At 50.2% G+C, this 14,257-nt stretch overlaps 1 protein-coding gene across 4 annotated transcripts; it reads left to right on the plus strand.

The window, feature by feature from the left end:
- CAMKK2 (calcium/calmodulin dependent protein kinase kinase 2) lies at positions 1–13,941 on the plus strand. 4 transcript variants are annotated; one of them, XM_074159278.1, is made up of 17 exons: positions 1–128; positions 557–1,043; positions 1,798–1,845; positions 2,248–2,301; positions 2,460–2,511; positions 3,363–3,496; positions 4,148–4,184; positions 5,015–5,036; positions 5,324–5,412; positions 5,629–5,828; positions 5,919–5,972; positions 6,459–6,532; positions 7,030–7,117; positions 7,366–7,461; positions 8,016–8,144; positions 10,105–10,205; positions 10,594–13,941. In XM_074159278.1, the coding sequence occupies exons 2-17, from the start codon at positions 606–608 to the stop codon at positions 10,667–10,669; spliced, it is 1,692 nt and encodes a 563-aa protein (XP_074015379.1). In that variant the 5' UTR covers positions 1–128; positions 557–605; the 3' UTR covers positions 10,670–13,941. The 4 variants fall into 4 exon arrangements, with proteins under 4 accessions (XP_074015379.1, XP_074015382.1, XP_074015380.1 ...); XM_074159281.1 differs by lacking the exon at positions 7,366–7,461 and having other exon boundaries at positions 2–128; positions 10,597–12,906; XM_074159279.1 differs by lacking the exon at positions 1–128 and having other exon boundaries at positions 606–1,043; positions 10,597–13,941.
- The last annotated feature ends 316 nt before the right edge of the window (positions 13,942–14,257 follow it).

Genomic DNA, 14,257 nt, shown 5'->3' on the forward strand with positions numbered 1-14,257 from the left:
GGTTCAGGAACGTAATTTTTGCACAGAAGGCCATAGGGAACCCGGGGCGAGGAAAAGAAATCGCTGGCAATGATGGGCTGTGGGAGGAGGCAGTGAGCTGGGGGGGCTGATCCTGCACCCCACGCTTGGTAAGTCGGTCCCTTTGCCCCTGAACTGCTTCGTTCAGGGGGTGTTTGGCAGAGATGTGCCCTCTCCGACTGCGGGACTGAGCAGTAAAACAAGGAACTGAGCAATATTTATGTCAGCATAGAGCAGGGCCTGATCCTGCCCCTGTAAAACACCTCTTTTGGGGTATTTCTGTAGCGGGGATGAAGGGCTTGGTATTCCTGGAGGTGTTTCAATAAAGGGGGTGGAAGGAGCAGCTTGGGAGTTGAGCTGGCCCTTCCTGGGGTCTGCACTATGACAGGGTGGGTGCACGGCACCGGTGCCATCCTGCGCCGCGGCCCTTGTCTTTACCATCCCCTCTGGGATGAACAAATTAATCTGTAGAGTAACGACCGGCAGGAGGAAATCCCGCTTTCTGGGGGATCCCAGCTGAGCCGCGCTGTGTTTGCAGGCACACTTCCCCGTCGCAGCGTGGCCGGGATGAGGCCGTTGGTCGCACCATGCCATCATGCGTCCCCGGCAGCTCACCCACCCCGTGGCCCCTCTGCCGTGACGGAGGCTGTGGCCACCGAGCACCCGAGGCACCGCGGGACCCCCCGCAGTTGAGCCCCCACCGCCCCGGCATGGCCTCGCTCATCGTGGTGACCGAGTACGACGCAACGGGGAGTGTGAGCGAAGAGGAAGAGATGAACGTGCCCGGCAGCGAGGGTTTTGGGGACGGCCGGGAGCCGAGGGCGAAGCTGCACCTCTCTGGCCGAAAGCTCTCCCTGCAGGAGCGGTCGCAGCCTGCCCGCTCACCCGGCAACAGCGACGGCGCCAACGAACGTTTCATCTACCCGTCCCTCCCTTACTCTCCAGTGACATCCCCGCACTCGTCCCCGCGGCTGCCGCGGCGGCCGACGGTGGAGTCCAACCGCGTGTCCATCACGGGACTGCAGGTGAGGGGGAGTTATTGCTACTCCCACAGTTCTCCTGCCCCCGTCCACCTGGTTTTCCCCCACCATGGCACTGCTTTTCGCTTGTTTTTTTTGGGATAAAACCCTGTGGCATATCCGCAGATACACGGCAGGAGGTGGTGGGATGTCCTGGTCCATCCTTGTCTGTGGGGACAGCCCTCGGGGAGGTGGGACCCAGTGGCCCGCCACATTTTATGTCTTTTGTAGATGTCACCAGCTCTCGCAGCTGTGTTTTGGGGGGAAACGGCAGTGTGACATGATTTTCTTTTTCTCCCCCTTAAAAATAATTGAAAAAAAAAAAGAGAGACCCACTGAGATCTAAAGAGAAAAGGGCCCTTCGTGCCCCCAGCCTGCCAGCACTGAGAGAAAAGAGGCAGCAAGCGGCTGCTTTGCTCATAAGAAGTAAAAATACTGGGTGCTGGGTCACCCTGGGGCTCTCCCAGCTGCTGATCCCCATTGCCGCCCGCTCGTCGTGCGCTCTCGTTCCACGTGAGCAGACAATATTGCCTGCCTGGCCATTAACATTTGCAATTAGCCGTCTATAAACACAGCGACGCGTGGCCGGGCGGCTGGCGTTTATGGCTCATGAATCAAAGCCGCCCAGCCCCGAGCGGTGCCCGGGCAGAGCAGAGCAGGGCGAGAGTTTGCAGAGAAAGTTTTGCCGGAGATTTAAGAGGAGAGTAAACACGAGCGGTTTTGCGGCTCGTGTCGGACCCCCTCCTCTCTCTCCCCACAGGACTGTGTGCAGCTCAACCAGTACAAGCTGAAGGATGAGATCGGGAAGGTGAGTATTGGCCGGGTTTGGGGTGGGATGGAGGGATTTGGGGCGGGAGGATGCTGGGCTGGCTTTTGCTGTCAAGCCAGTGAGATGCAATTTCAATCACTCAACCAGCTCCTTGCTGTGACACCGGTCTCTTCTGAGTGGTGCCAATTGAACAGTATATATTTTTAAAATTATTATTAATTTTCCCCATTCCCCCTCCCTCCAACAAAATGGGGAATTTGAACCTTTTATTTGCTGGTGATGTGATGCCAGAACGTACACCCTGCTACTCCCAGCGTCGCCCACCAGCTCCGTGATCCCGGTGGGGCCGGGTTTGCAGAAGAGCCTGGAGCCAAGTGTGGTGCTGTGGGGTTTTTTTGGACTGTCCCTAACTTGTCCCCCCATGGCTGTGCCCCTCTCTAGGGCTCCTACGGGGTGGTGAAGCTGGCCTACAATGAGGATGATAACACCTACTATGTGAGTAATGCATGGCCCCAGAGTCCACAGCGGGGCAGGTGGGATGGGGATGGATCCCCTCCGCTGACTCCCTGCCTGACTCTGTGCTGGCCCCATCCTGCCAGCCCAATTTTATCCTTAATTTGCCCTAAATCCCATGTTTTTTTCTGCTCTTGCAGGCAATGAAGGTTCTTTCCAAAAAGAAGCTGATGAGACAGGCGGGCTTCCCCCGTAAGTGGCACAAAAGGTTTAGGGTGAGGGGTTATACTCCCGGTATCAATACAGGCTGGGGGGTGGAAGGATGGAGAGCAGCCCTGCTGAGAAGCACCTGTGGGTACTGGTGGATGAAAAGCTGGACATGAACCAGCAACGCGAGCTTGCCGTCCAGAAAGCCAACTGTATCCTGGGCTGCATCAAAAGCAGCGTGGCCAGCAAGTTGAGGGAGGGGATTCTGCCCCTCTACTCTGCTCTGGTGAGACCCCAGAGTCTGGAGTTCTGCATCCAGCTCTGGGGCCCTCAGCACAGGAAGGACACGGACCTGTTGGAACGGGTCCAGGGGAGGCCACGAAAATGATCAGAGGGCTGGAGCACCTCTGCTATGAGGACAGGTTGGGAGACTTGGGGTTCAGCCTGGAGAAGAAAGGGCTCCGGGGAGACCTTATTGCAGCTTTCAGTGCTTAAAGGTGGCTTATGAGAAAGATGGGGACAGACTTTTTAGCAGGGCCTGTTGCGATAGGACAAGGGGTATTGGCTTTAAACTAAAAGAAGGGAGATTTATGCTAGATATAAAAACATGAGATTTAGGGCAATTTAGAGAAATTTTTTACAATGAGGGTGGTGAAACACTGGAACAAGTTGCCCACAGAGGTGGTAGATGCCCCATCCCTGGAAACATTCAAGGTCAGGTTGGACGGGGCGCTGAGCAACCTGATCTAGTTGAAGATGTCCCTGCTCATTGCAGGGGTGTTGGAGTAGATGACCTTTAAAGGTCCCTTCCCACCCAAACTATTCTACGATTCTATGCTTTGGGGACGCTGAGGGCTTGTTCCTGACCAGACACCCTGTGTTTGCCTTTCCCATAGGTCGCCCGCCGCCCCGTGGGGCCAAGGCTGCCTCCGAGGGCTGTCTGCAGCCCAAAGGGCCCATCGAGCAGGTCTACCAGGAGATCGCCATCCTGAAGAAGCTGGACCACCCTAACGTGGTGAAGCTGGTGGAGGTGAGTGCCAGCTGGCCGTGTGCCATGGCTGCCCCTTCCCAAAACCCACCCTGAGCGTGGGAGGAGCCTGGATGCTGCGGGGATGGGCTACACATGTGCTTGGGCGGAGGGGAGCAACCACAGAGGGGGTGGGATGGCCATGGCGGGTCCTGACTATGGGAGACTCATGTTTTCCCTGGTTTAAAAGGGCTTTTGTTGCTCCCCTCTCAAAAGAGGATTTTTTTTCTTCTCTGCCTGAAAAGGGAAATACAGAAAAATGTTGCTTCTTTGTAGGAACAAGTGTTTAGACGGATTTTGGGGAGGAACTGGTGTTTCTGCTGGTTCTGTGGTGCAGCTGCCCTGCCCTCCGCCCCCGACTGTATGAAACGGTCCAAAAATCAAGAGTTAAGGATGTGCAGGCTGGAGTTTATTTGGCTCATGAGTCAGATGATGCTTCCTGTGTGTTTTAAATATTTACTTCCTTGAAGTACAGCTATATCTCTGTCCTTTTTTTTTTTCTTTTCCCACTCCTGGGTAGAAGGTGGGAGATTAGTAGACCATGCTAATGGTGCAGAGAGTGCAAAATTGAGGTGGCCGCTAAATAAAAAAATCACTGTTTAATTTGCAAGGCTTTTTGGTGCTGTTTAATTTCCTTTCCGCTTCTTTCGGCAGGTCCTGGATGACCCCAGTGAGGACCACCTCTACATGGGTAAGTGCCCACTGCCCTGTGTCGCTCATGGGGTGTCAGCAGGATGGGGGTTTGCCAGGGCAAAGGGTTACCCCATATTTTGGGCGGCTGCGTGTGGGGTTGGGTCCCTCCTCCAGTGCAGGTATGGCCTGGATGTGCTGGAGGAGCAAATCCCCTCTAATGGTTGGAGCAAATGGGATCCGGTCTGGGTTCAGAAAGGAGACAGGAGCGCTTTATAGCACTTTATAGGCTTTAATTTGACACCAGGACATGCTTTGCCATGAGAGGTACCAGCATTTATGTTCTCAGCCTTGAAATTGGGCTGCTAGAAAGCAGCTTTATTTTTTTGGCTTCGAGAACAAGGCACGTGTTAATTATGCACCGTACAAATGAGCTCCTTCCCAACCTGTCTTGCAGACTGCAGGGGTTCGCTAGACGTAAATACACACGCTTTCGGAGGGGGCATTTCTTTCCCATCATTTATGTTCAGCCTGCACTAGCAGAGGAGTGTGTGACACCTTCATGGCCAAGTGCAGAGCCTTGCTCACAGCATGGACTCGGCCTTGGCCTTGCAGGCGAACTGAGGGTTTCAGGGTGCTGGGTGGAGGGTGTTTCGTGATGCTGAAGCCGCAGCATTAAGAAGGTAGTTGGCAGCATCTTCTTAATTGAAGACAGAAGCGTGCAAAATGGTGTGTCTTGCATGAGATAGCATGTCTTTTTTTAAAAAAAAAAAACCAACGATATTGTTTTCATAACTTTTGTCATCAAAATAGTCGTTTTTGTGCTGGGACTGTGCTTGCAGGAGCTCTAACCGTAAGTGATCAGTAATCACCTTCTCTTTTGTGTTTCAGTGTTTGAACTGGTGAAGCAAGGGTGAGTATTGAATTCCAGATTTAAACTTACCAAAGCATGAACGTGATACGGGTTTGCCACCTGAGGTGGGTGTGGGATGCAGAGGTGATGGGGAGGTTCGTGGTGGGTCTCCAATGGATTTGGGTAGCATCTCCCCAACCCAGTTACAGTTCTGTACACCCCCATGTGCACCTCTGTTTGGGGCCACGTGCTGTCACTGGCTGGCAGCAAAGACTCCAGGACCGGTTTCGACACTGGGTTCGATGTTCTGGATGGGGAACAACCTCTGTTCTCTGTTGCCTTCGCAGCCCCGTGATGGAAATCCCAACCCTGAAACCTCTCAGCGAGGACCAGGCTCGGTTCTACTTCCAGGATCTGATCAAGGGCATTGAATACTGTGAGTGTCTGTGCAAAAAAGAAGGGATTTCTGTTTTTTTTAAACACCTGGGGCTGGAGTTTCTGCTGGTGTATGGTGCCATTTCCAGTGGCTTATGCTACTGCACAGGGCTTTTGAAGCTGGGGCTGGTGGTGGTTAGCAGAAGGCTTACAGGTGCATGGTGGCTTCATGGCTTTTTTGCTGCTGCTGAATTGCTTGTTTTTCCTTTGGCCACAGTGCACTATCAAAAGATAATCCATCGGGATATTAAACCTTCCAACCTCCTCGTGGGGGAAGATGGGCACGTCAAAATCGCTGACTTTGGAGTGAGCAACGAGTTCAAGGGAGCCGATGCCCTCTTAACCAACACAGTGGGCACCCCTGCCTTCATGGCACCAGAGACACTCTCGGAAACCAGGAAAATCTTTTCTGGAAAGGTATTTAATAGCGATTTGAGGGGTTTTGGACTAATCTTCCTTGCACACACTGTCTGCTGCAGATCTAATCGTGCTTTCTCCTCTCCGCAGGCTTTGGACGTCTGGGCCATGGGGATCACGCTGTACTGCTTCGTGTTTGGGCAGGTAATGAGATTGATTTTTCCAGTGCTGTTGGTAGTCTGGGGGGGGTTTGCTATCTGCCTCCCATGTGCCGGGTACACGGTGGGATTTGCAACCTGAACCCCTGTTCGAGCAGTCAGGAATTGCCAAGGGGAGATGGGGATGTGTGGGTGGAAATGGGAAACCTCTGCCTGTCCGTGAGATGGGTGCAGACAAAAGGCCCGTGTTTCTTTTTTTCCCTGGGGAAAAAATTCTGTACCTGGCCAGATTTTTTAGGAAAGGATCCATTGTAGTAATGTGGTCATTTTTAGTCAAATGTGATTTTCTTTGCGTTTAAAAGAAAACATTGATATAATAGGAAACCTTCCGGTATTTCCCTATACCTGACTCCTTGTTCTCCATCAAACCCTACAAGATCCTGGTGCTCGACTGGCTGCCCCACTGCTGCTTCTTAAAGGAGGTTGTTGCTTTTCTCATTGTTTTGGTTTTTTTTTTTTTTCTTTGTGGTAGTGCCCTTTTATGGATGAAAGGATCCTGAGTTTACACAATAAAATCAAGACCCAAACGTTGGAGTTCCCAGACCAGTAAGTACCTAAAACCCCAACCCTTGGCCTTTATTTTAAAGCTCTTCTGAGCCGTTTCTCGGGCACTGCCCGGGTGGGCCTGGCCCTCAGCCCTGGAAAACTTCCTTTGCATTAAACGTGAAGGCAACATCTCTTGGTTTGCAGTTGCTGAAGAAGGAGTGATTGAAGGGAGGGAACAGATTAACCTCTGCAGTTACTGCCTGTTGGGTTTTGGCCAGGTTTTAGCCTGGGTGGAGTTGGTGTCGGGCTCTCCCAGCCCCATACATGTGGGATCACAGTTCAGATTGCCCAAAAAGGGGATATTTTGCTTCTCTGGGGGTATTTGGGAAGGAAGGGCTGTGTGGCACCTGAGCGCACAAGTACCCAGAGCTGCATCCCTGCCAGGGCTGGGATCCAGCCCCAGTCTGCCTGGGAAGGCCCTCGAGAGCCGGCTCTGGGGTGAAGAAGGGAGGCAGCATCCACCCCCTTCCCTGTCTCATCTCCTCTCCTTTCCCCAGGCCGGAAGTTACAGACTTCTTGAAGGATTTGATTACACGGATGCTGGATAAAAATCCTGAATCCAGGATTTCGGTCCCAGAAATCAAGGTACTGACCCAGCCCCCTGGTGTTGGCTGTGGCTTCACTTCTGTTGGGTTCTCCTTGCTTGGATTTTTTTTTGGGAGTCAGTTTGATCGCGCCAGGCTAGGTCCTCCCTCTGTGCCCAGGGCCCCTGGGCAGGTAAGTCCCAGCTCCTTCCCCTGCTCCGGGACCTACTCAGCCTTGGGACCTTTGGTGCCTACAGAAGTGACAGGCAAAAGGAAATCCCCTGAGTACAGTATTTCCTCTGCTACCAGGAAAGTACTGTGCAACAGCCTTTCGCAGGAGATTTCTGGTCCTCTGCCCCTGCAGGAGCCTGGAAGGGGCGAGAAGCTGAGAAAATGGAGACTAAGGTAGGGGGAAAGGATTGCGGGGGAATTGCTGAACCGTTTTGTGCTCCTCCTGCAGCCGCCCAAGATGCCAGGTGTGTGGGCAAGGAGAAAGAGTGGTTTCTGCCTTCTGTCGTGGGTTAATTCAGGTCCAAGACTAGAGGTCGGTGGGTCTCCCCATCACTACTGCTCATATGTATGGTCTGGAATAAATCACTCCTGCCTCTTGGCGCTCTCTCATCCATAAGATGAGAGTGAAAGTAGGTCTTTTTCCCTAAACCCACTGAGATGTCCAGTGCTGTAGGTCACCAAGGATATTTCTCGGTTGCGCAGATGGGGCCAGCGTTGGCTCCGGATGAGCCGCACCATGGCATTGTCTGCTCCAGGCTGAGCCATTCCCAGTGGCACCAGGATGAGCTGGCTCGCTGGTGAGATGGCACATCTCTCCCCTGCTCCCTGGTATCTCAGGAGCACGTAGGGGCCATAGCTTGGGTGAGGAGATGCGTTTGCCAGGCTGGTGGTGTTTGAGTTACGAAAAAGGGGAAATCGTTCCTGACAGGCTGTGTTATTAATTGAAGTTGCACCCTTGGGTCACCAAGAACGGAGTGGAGCTGCTGCCCACAGAGGATGAGAACTGCACCCTCGTCGAGGTGACGGAGGAGGAGGTGGAGAATTCAGTCAAGCACATCCCCAGCCTGGCCACCGTGGTGAGTACGAGGGAGGTGATGGTCTCTGGGCACACAATGGGGTCCGTGCTGCCTCCTAGGGTGGTCCCAAGCAGCCAGAGGTTGATGCTGAAGGGCAAAAGCTTTGGGCAGGATTAGAGCAAAGACCTTCCCTCGCTCAGAAACAAGTGCTTCAAGACGGAGTCTCAGCATCTCGCTGGAGGCAGTCGTACCCCGCAGTGTGGGGGAATATTTCAGAGCAGTCCCAAAGGGACTTGTCAGCGGGTTGCCGGTCTCCATGCTTGAGCTGGCTGCCTAAATATTGCTGTATTTGCTCAGGGCAAAAGAGCATCTGGTCCAGGACCTGCCCATGGCCAGGGGTGCGTCTTATGGCCAGGCACAAGGAGCTCCTGCCCTGCTTTGCCCGTCTGGCCGTAGGGACTGTGGGAGCTTCCCAGGATGGAGATTTTATCTGGGCCACAGTGTGCGCCAGCCCCCGCCTGGAGCTATTCTTGGGGAATTCATCTCATCTCTTTTCAAGCTCATATTTTTATTCTCTGCAACCCGCTGTGGTGGTGAGAACCACAGCGTAACCCTGCCCTGTGTGGAAAGTGAAATCCTTTTGGGTTTTGAACCTAATGATTGCTTTGGGTGCCTGCTAGCCCCTGTGCTAAAAGAAACAGCGAGCAACCATTTGCACTTCCCTGGCGTGGTGTTATCTCCTGTAGACACCCAGGCTGTGATTTTTTTGAAGTACAGGTCTCCCTTTGAAGCCCCTTTTCCATCTTGTGGCTGTGCCCACGTCTGGTTCCATTTCTGGAGCTCTTTCCTGCTTCCATACCCTGCAGAAATCTCTTCAGCTGCAGATACGTTAATACGCAAATGTGCCTTGCGCTGCTCACGGTGAAAAAAGTGGATCTTGTTCTAAGGAAATCACCATTGACGAAGGGGTTTCCCCCCTTTCTCGTGTTTGGAGGTGACTCGCTGCGATGCAGGGAGGATGGCTGAGTGTTCCCAGCCCTGTTGAAAATCCAGGTGTGTTTAGCACAGCTCAGGGCAAATGAGGTTTTACTGCAACTCCTGCCTCTTAAATAACACACCGCCTCCAGGCAGATCTTGTATTTCCCCATTTGCATTTGTTATTCAAAATTGCCCTCCGGTGCCTGATCTTTGTGCATCCAACTGCAGGAGATAACGCTCGAGTACGAGATTCACGTGGCTTCAACTCTCGCATAAAATGCCTTCCCCCATGGGACCCTGCTGGCGTGCGTGTTTCAGACGTGTAGGGGCCCTCGGTGCAGTGTGGTGAGCAGATAAATAAGGCACAGAGGGACAAGAGGCAATCCCAAATGAATCCAGGCGCTCCCAGAGCGGGATGCACATGCCGAGGCAAGGTCTGGTGCTGCTCATGTTATTCTCGGCTCCCACCAGCAAAATAATTTGGGGGATGCCTGGGCAGAACCCTGACACTCGCTCTGTTCTCAGCAGGCTCCGATTGCAGCCAACGCTGGGTAACTTTGTGTTTTTCAACTAAAGCTAGAAAAACAGCCAGTTTTTCTGCTTGGTTTTGGTAAACATTAAGGCAAAATTGTACTAGTTTCTTCCTTCCCCTTTCCCTTTCTAATTAATTCTTCTGCCAGGTAATCACAGGGAACTGGGAATTTGCAGGTACCGGATGCAGTAATCAGTAACACCTACTCCTAGGGGGAGAAAATCTTCCCAGACTGCTCTCCTTTCCAGCCTCTCACACCTCGTGTGGCTTGTCTGCATGTTTGGTTGTTGCACTGTGGGTTTCAGACAAGGATACAGTTCCTTTATTTAGCAGCTGGAGACTTGCACACATGCTTCCTTCTGTGTTCTTTTTTTTTTTTTTTTTAAAAAAAAAGAGAACTTTGACACTAGTTTTCTTAATTACCTGGGCATGAGAGTTGGGTGTTCCTTGTTGCTCTTGAATGAAAGGAAAGCGGTAGCACCCCTGACGAGCTCCAATCTGGTCTTGCAGATCTTGGTTAAAACGATGATCCGGAAGCGATCCTTTGGGAACCCGTTTGAGGGGAGCAGGAGAGAGGAGCGGTCGTTGTCTGCCCCTGGGAACCTGCTGCCGTAAGTGTCATCATGGCCCGAAAGGACATTTGCAGCTTGTCTCATGCTTTGGAAACCACTGCAAAACACAGGAGGAGAATTTGAGGAGCTGGGTTTTGACACCTTTCGTGTGGGGCCATGACCGGGACCTTCACACACCCTCTTTCTGACCCATAACCACTTTGTGGGATGATTTTTGTGATATGGCATATCACATATCCTGCCCCTGCAATGGGCTGAAAAACATCTTTATATGGCACTTCCAGCCTGTTAGAGGGGAGCTGGGAGGAGACGACACGTGCTCAGGGTCCCAAAGGTTCCCTGGTGGGGAAGGGGCAGATGCTGGTGTCTGATTGTCTGCTTTGCTTTTTTCTGAGTCACTCAGCAACTGTTTTATTTCCTCTTAAAGCAGGAAACAAGGCAGCGAAGATAATCTGAAATGCAATGACTTGCCCAACGTGGGAGAGGAGGAACTTCTTTCGTGAGCATCGACTTTATGGTTCTGTTCAGCAGCTTGGTCCGGGGCACGTTATTAACATGTGCAGCTGAGGATGAGTGACATTAACAGAGCCTACACCAAACACAGCATGACATGGCGCTATTTCAGTATAATGCTGGATGTAGAGCTTACATAGCAGCATGTTATAAGACATCCGACTACTTGTCATAAACATTGAACATCTCCGATTGCTTGGAACTGCTGACTTCTCGTGGGAAAGGTGCTGGCTGATAGCAGGGAGATGAGCCATCGTGTTGAGCAGCAACAGTGCTTTGCAAAAAAAAAAACCCACCCAAAACAAAACAAAAAAGCAGTCAAACAAAACTGCATTTGGAACTGCTTTTACCTGGTTTTAATGCCAAATAATTTCCAGGGACTAAGGCCAGCATCCCAAGGGTGGTGTTTGCCCACCGCGCAGTCAGTGGGCACACTGAGAATGGTGAAGCTTTTGCCAAGTGGCAAAAACAACAGTTAAAAACTACACGTGCGCACTTTGAGAGTTCATGACCTGCCGGAAATGTTGTTGCATCTGTTTCTCGTTGTTCTGGTTTGTTTTTAATCGACAACTTTTTAACTGCATGGGAACAAAGCAAAAACCCACCTTTTCAGCTTTTTAAAGAATGCCTGCCTTTGTGAGCCAAGTTGTATTAAACAGCATCTTCGGGGTGTTCGGAAAGTGAGTTTAATTACCTCCTAAGGTAATTAATGCCTTTCCTAAGGTCTTGGTGTGACTAGGACTTGGTAAGTTGAGTATTCAGTGTATGAAAGGAAAAGGTATTTAAGGGCTTAAGTTCAGTCTGAACTATTTTTGCTGCAGACATAAGAGTGAAAGGTGGCGTTTAGCTGAATGTTTGAACAGCAGAGGAAGCACTAACTACAGTTTGTTTCTATACCTTTTACTTGAGCTAGGTAGATATATTATTAAATATAAAATTCAGGGTAAAATCCTTCACTTCCATGTACATTACATGGTTTACTACAATTAAAAATAATACAACTTATGCTATTTTTTAAGTATAGACTTAGGGCTCACTTAGAATTTAAGATCTTAATGAAATACTTAGATTAGCTAGTAATTTTCAAAGAAACTTTTGTTTTCCAAACTCTTAATCTGGATTTTGGGGCCAATGCTATGTATTTTTTGCAAGTTCGTTACCAGTAATTTGTGAATGCCTGTGGATCAGAGGCTTGTTAGTAAATTAAGTGCATACCTAATTCATGGGTTGTTTCTTATGAAGAGCTCTTTCACCTTTAGTCAGATTACTCTGATTATTTTGTGGTGCTTGTAAAAAATAATAATTTATCGTGTGGTGGGAGAGACTCTGGCATCCAGACTCACTTTCCCAAGTTCTCTGTCCTCGGACAAAGCTGGGTAAGGGCAGAGTGTGGGTGAGCTGGAGAAGAGTCAGGGTTTGCTTGAGGAAAGGGGTCATGGTAAGTAGAGTTGTTTTGTGGATGGAGCAAGGGACAGACAGGGAAAAGGTCTGACCTCTTCTCTTCTCAGTCTGATGCGGTTGTGTGACCTTGAATGAGGTATTTAAAATTATGGTGTCCTTGAAAGAGGGGGAGGATTTGAATGTCCCAAGCACGTAAGGGACTCCTAAAGCGTAGTTATTTGCCCTAAGAAGGCACTAAGAGACCCAAGTGTTTCGGTTAATGGTCAGATCTCTGCCTATTAACCCTGGGCTGGGGTGCCCTGCCTTTAGGAAGCGACTGTCCCCTTGTCTTCCTTGATTTTGGGCACTGCAAGCAGCAGCGTGACGAGGTCCTTGGCCCTGCTGCAGTCAGACCTGGCCCAGTAATTCCTGGTTAGGATAGGTCTTTGTTAAAGCCGGTGCAGCATTAGCAAGCGTGCAGGTGCCTACACAAACTGTCCCTTACATCTGTTGATCACTTGAAGCAATGCTCCCCCTAAATTGCAATTTATTACTGAAACATTGTGCTGCTGGCCCCTCTCCGAAGCCAGTGATGATGGTTTGTGGTTTAGGAGCAGTACTACAGAGTTTGGAGCCATAAGACACGCACTGTTTTCCTCCCATTTTAGTCCGAGGCTATGCCAAAGCCCTGCAGCGTCAGCTTGGGGAAAAAAACCAAACAGGTAACTTGGGTGCCAGCACTACTGCAGCTGCCTGCTTCCCTTTTCCTAAACAGGACTTTTCATTGCAGAAATGCATGCGAGTGGGCAGCTGGGCTCTCTAACCTTGTAAATGGACTTGTTCTGCCAAAAAAAGGAAAGAAAAAAGAAAAGGGGGGGGTGGTGGTCTGATTATTTATAGCTGTTGCATAGTAGCGTGTGTGGTGTGTTTTGTTCCAGGTGAGGTGTAGAGAATCTCTGTGCTGCGTATCTGGGGTCTGTGATTTGTCGGGTGCCTAGCGAGACAGTTTACATTGACCAAACAGGCTTGGCCAGGTGCAACACAGCTTCTGAGCAGAATAAACTGTACTAGTTCCTGGGCCTTGGATATTACCATAGATCAGTGTCTTATGGCTAGCAGGGCTTGGTTCGTAAGGATGTGGAAGCTCAGCACTTCCCTAAGGCGCTCTTCAAAATGATTGTCTCTGAGTGCCAGCTCCCAGAGGGCTGCAGCCAAATGCACGTTTCTGAAAGAAACTCAATGTAGATTTTTTTTCTTTTTTTTTCTTGTTGAGTAGTTCTGTGGAAAGCATAAAAGCTTGGCTGTGTGAGGAAGAGCTATCAAACTGCATGACCTGTTAGAGAAGCTGTACTGTATATATATATAAATCTGCTCAGTTCCCTAGCGGCTGTTCCTTAGTAGTAAAGCTAGCTTTTCTCTTATAGTGAGGTAAACATTTTGCTTGTGCCTTGGAACTGGGCTATAGCTTGATTTCCCCAACTCCCTTCCTTTCAAGCAAGCCCAGTGCTGACTGTAGGCTAAATGCTGGGTACTAAGCCTTTTTGGCTCTGAAAGCACACAGGAAAGTGCTAAGGGGAAACCAGGCCTCTTGTCTCGAGTAGTTTTTCTTGGTGGTCCCCTCTTACCTATCAGGCAATTGATCTGTTTCTTTTCTAAGGTCCTGCACTATTGCTGATTTTTATACTGTTTGTTTAATGACCGAGGCTTGTGTTTCATTCCTACCCCTTTATTATGCATTTAACTTTATCAGGTGTATCAAGTTTAAATACTGTGTATTTACCACTTTTAAATGATATTACCTAAGAAGAAAAAAAAACCTAAGTGTTTTTCCACACAGCTGTTCGAGCGTCTCTGTACAAGTTGAAATAAATGACATGCAACTAAATCCAGAGTTAGTTGATCAAGTGGAACCATTATCCTGTTTGACTGGTCTTTATCAAACTGTGAGAGTTTGCTTGTTGGAAGAGGAGTCTGAAAGCACCTTCCTCTGTTAGTCAAATCTGGTGCTCTACCATTACAGGGGATCTTGGGCTAGGATGAGACCAGGGTGGCTTTAGCCACTGCATAATCCAACCTGAGCCATTCACATGCACAGACTGGAGCACCGACTCTTGGAAAGGCGTTTGAGTTGAGTTGAGTTTGAGTTTGAGTTGGGAGTCTCAGCTTCGGGCTCAGCAGCAGGCAAATAAAGAAGAAAA

The sequence above is a fragment of the Numenius arquata genome, chromosome 16 (genome assembly GCF_964106895.1).
Source record: "Numenius arquata chromosome 16, bNumArq3.hap1.1, whole genome shotgun sequence".
NCBI classification, from domain to species: domain Eukaryota; kingdom Metazoa; phylum Chordata; class Aves; order Charadriiformes; family Scolopacidae; genus Numenius; species Numenius arquata.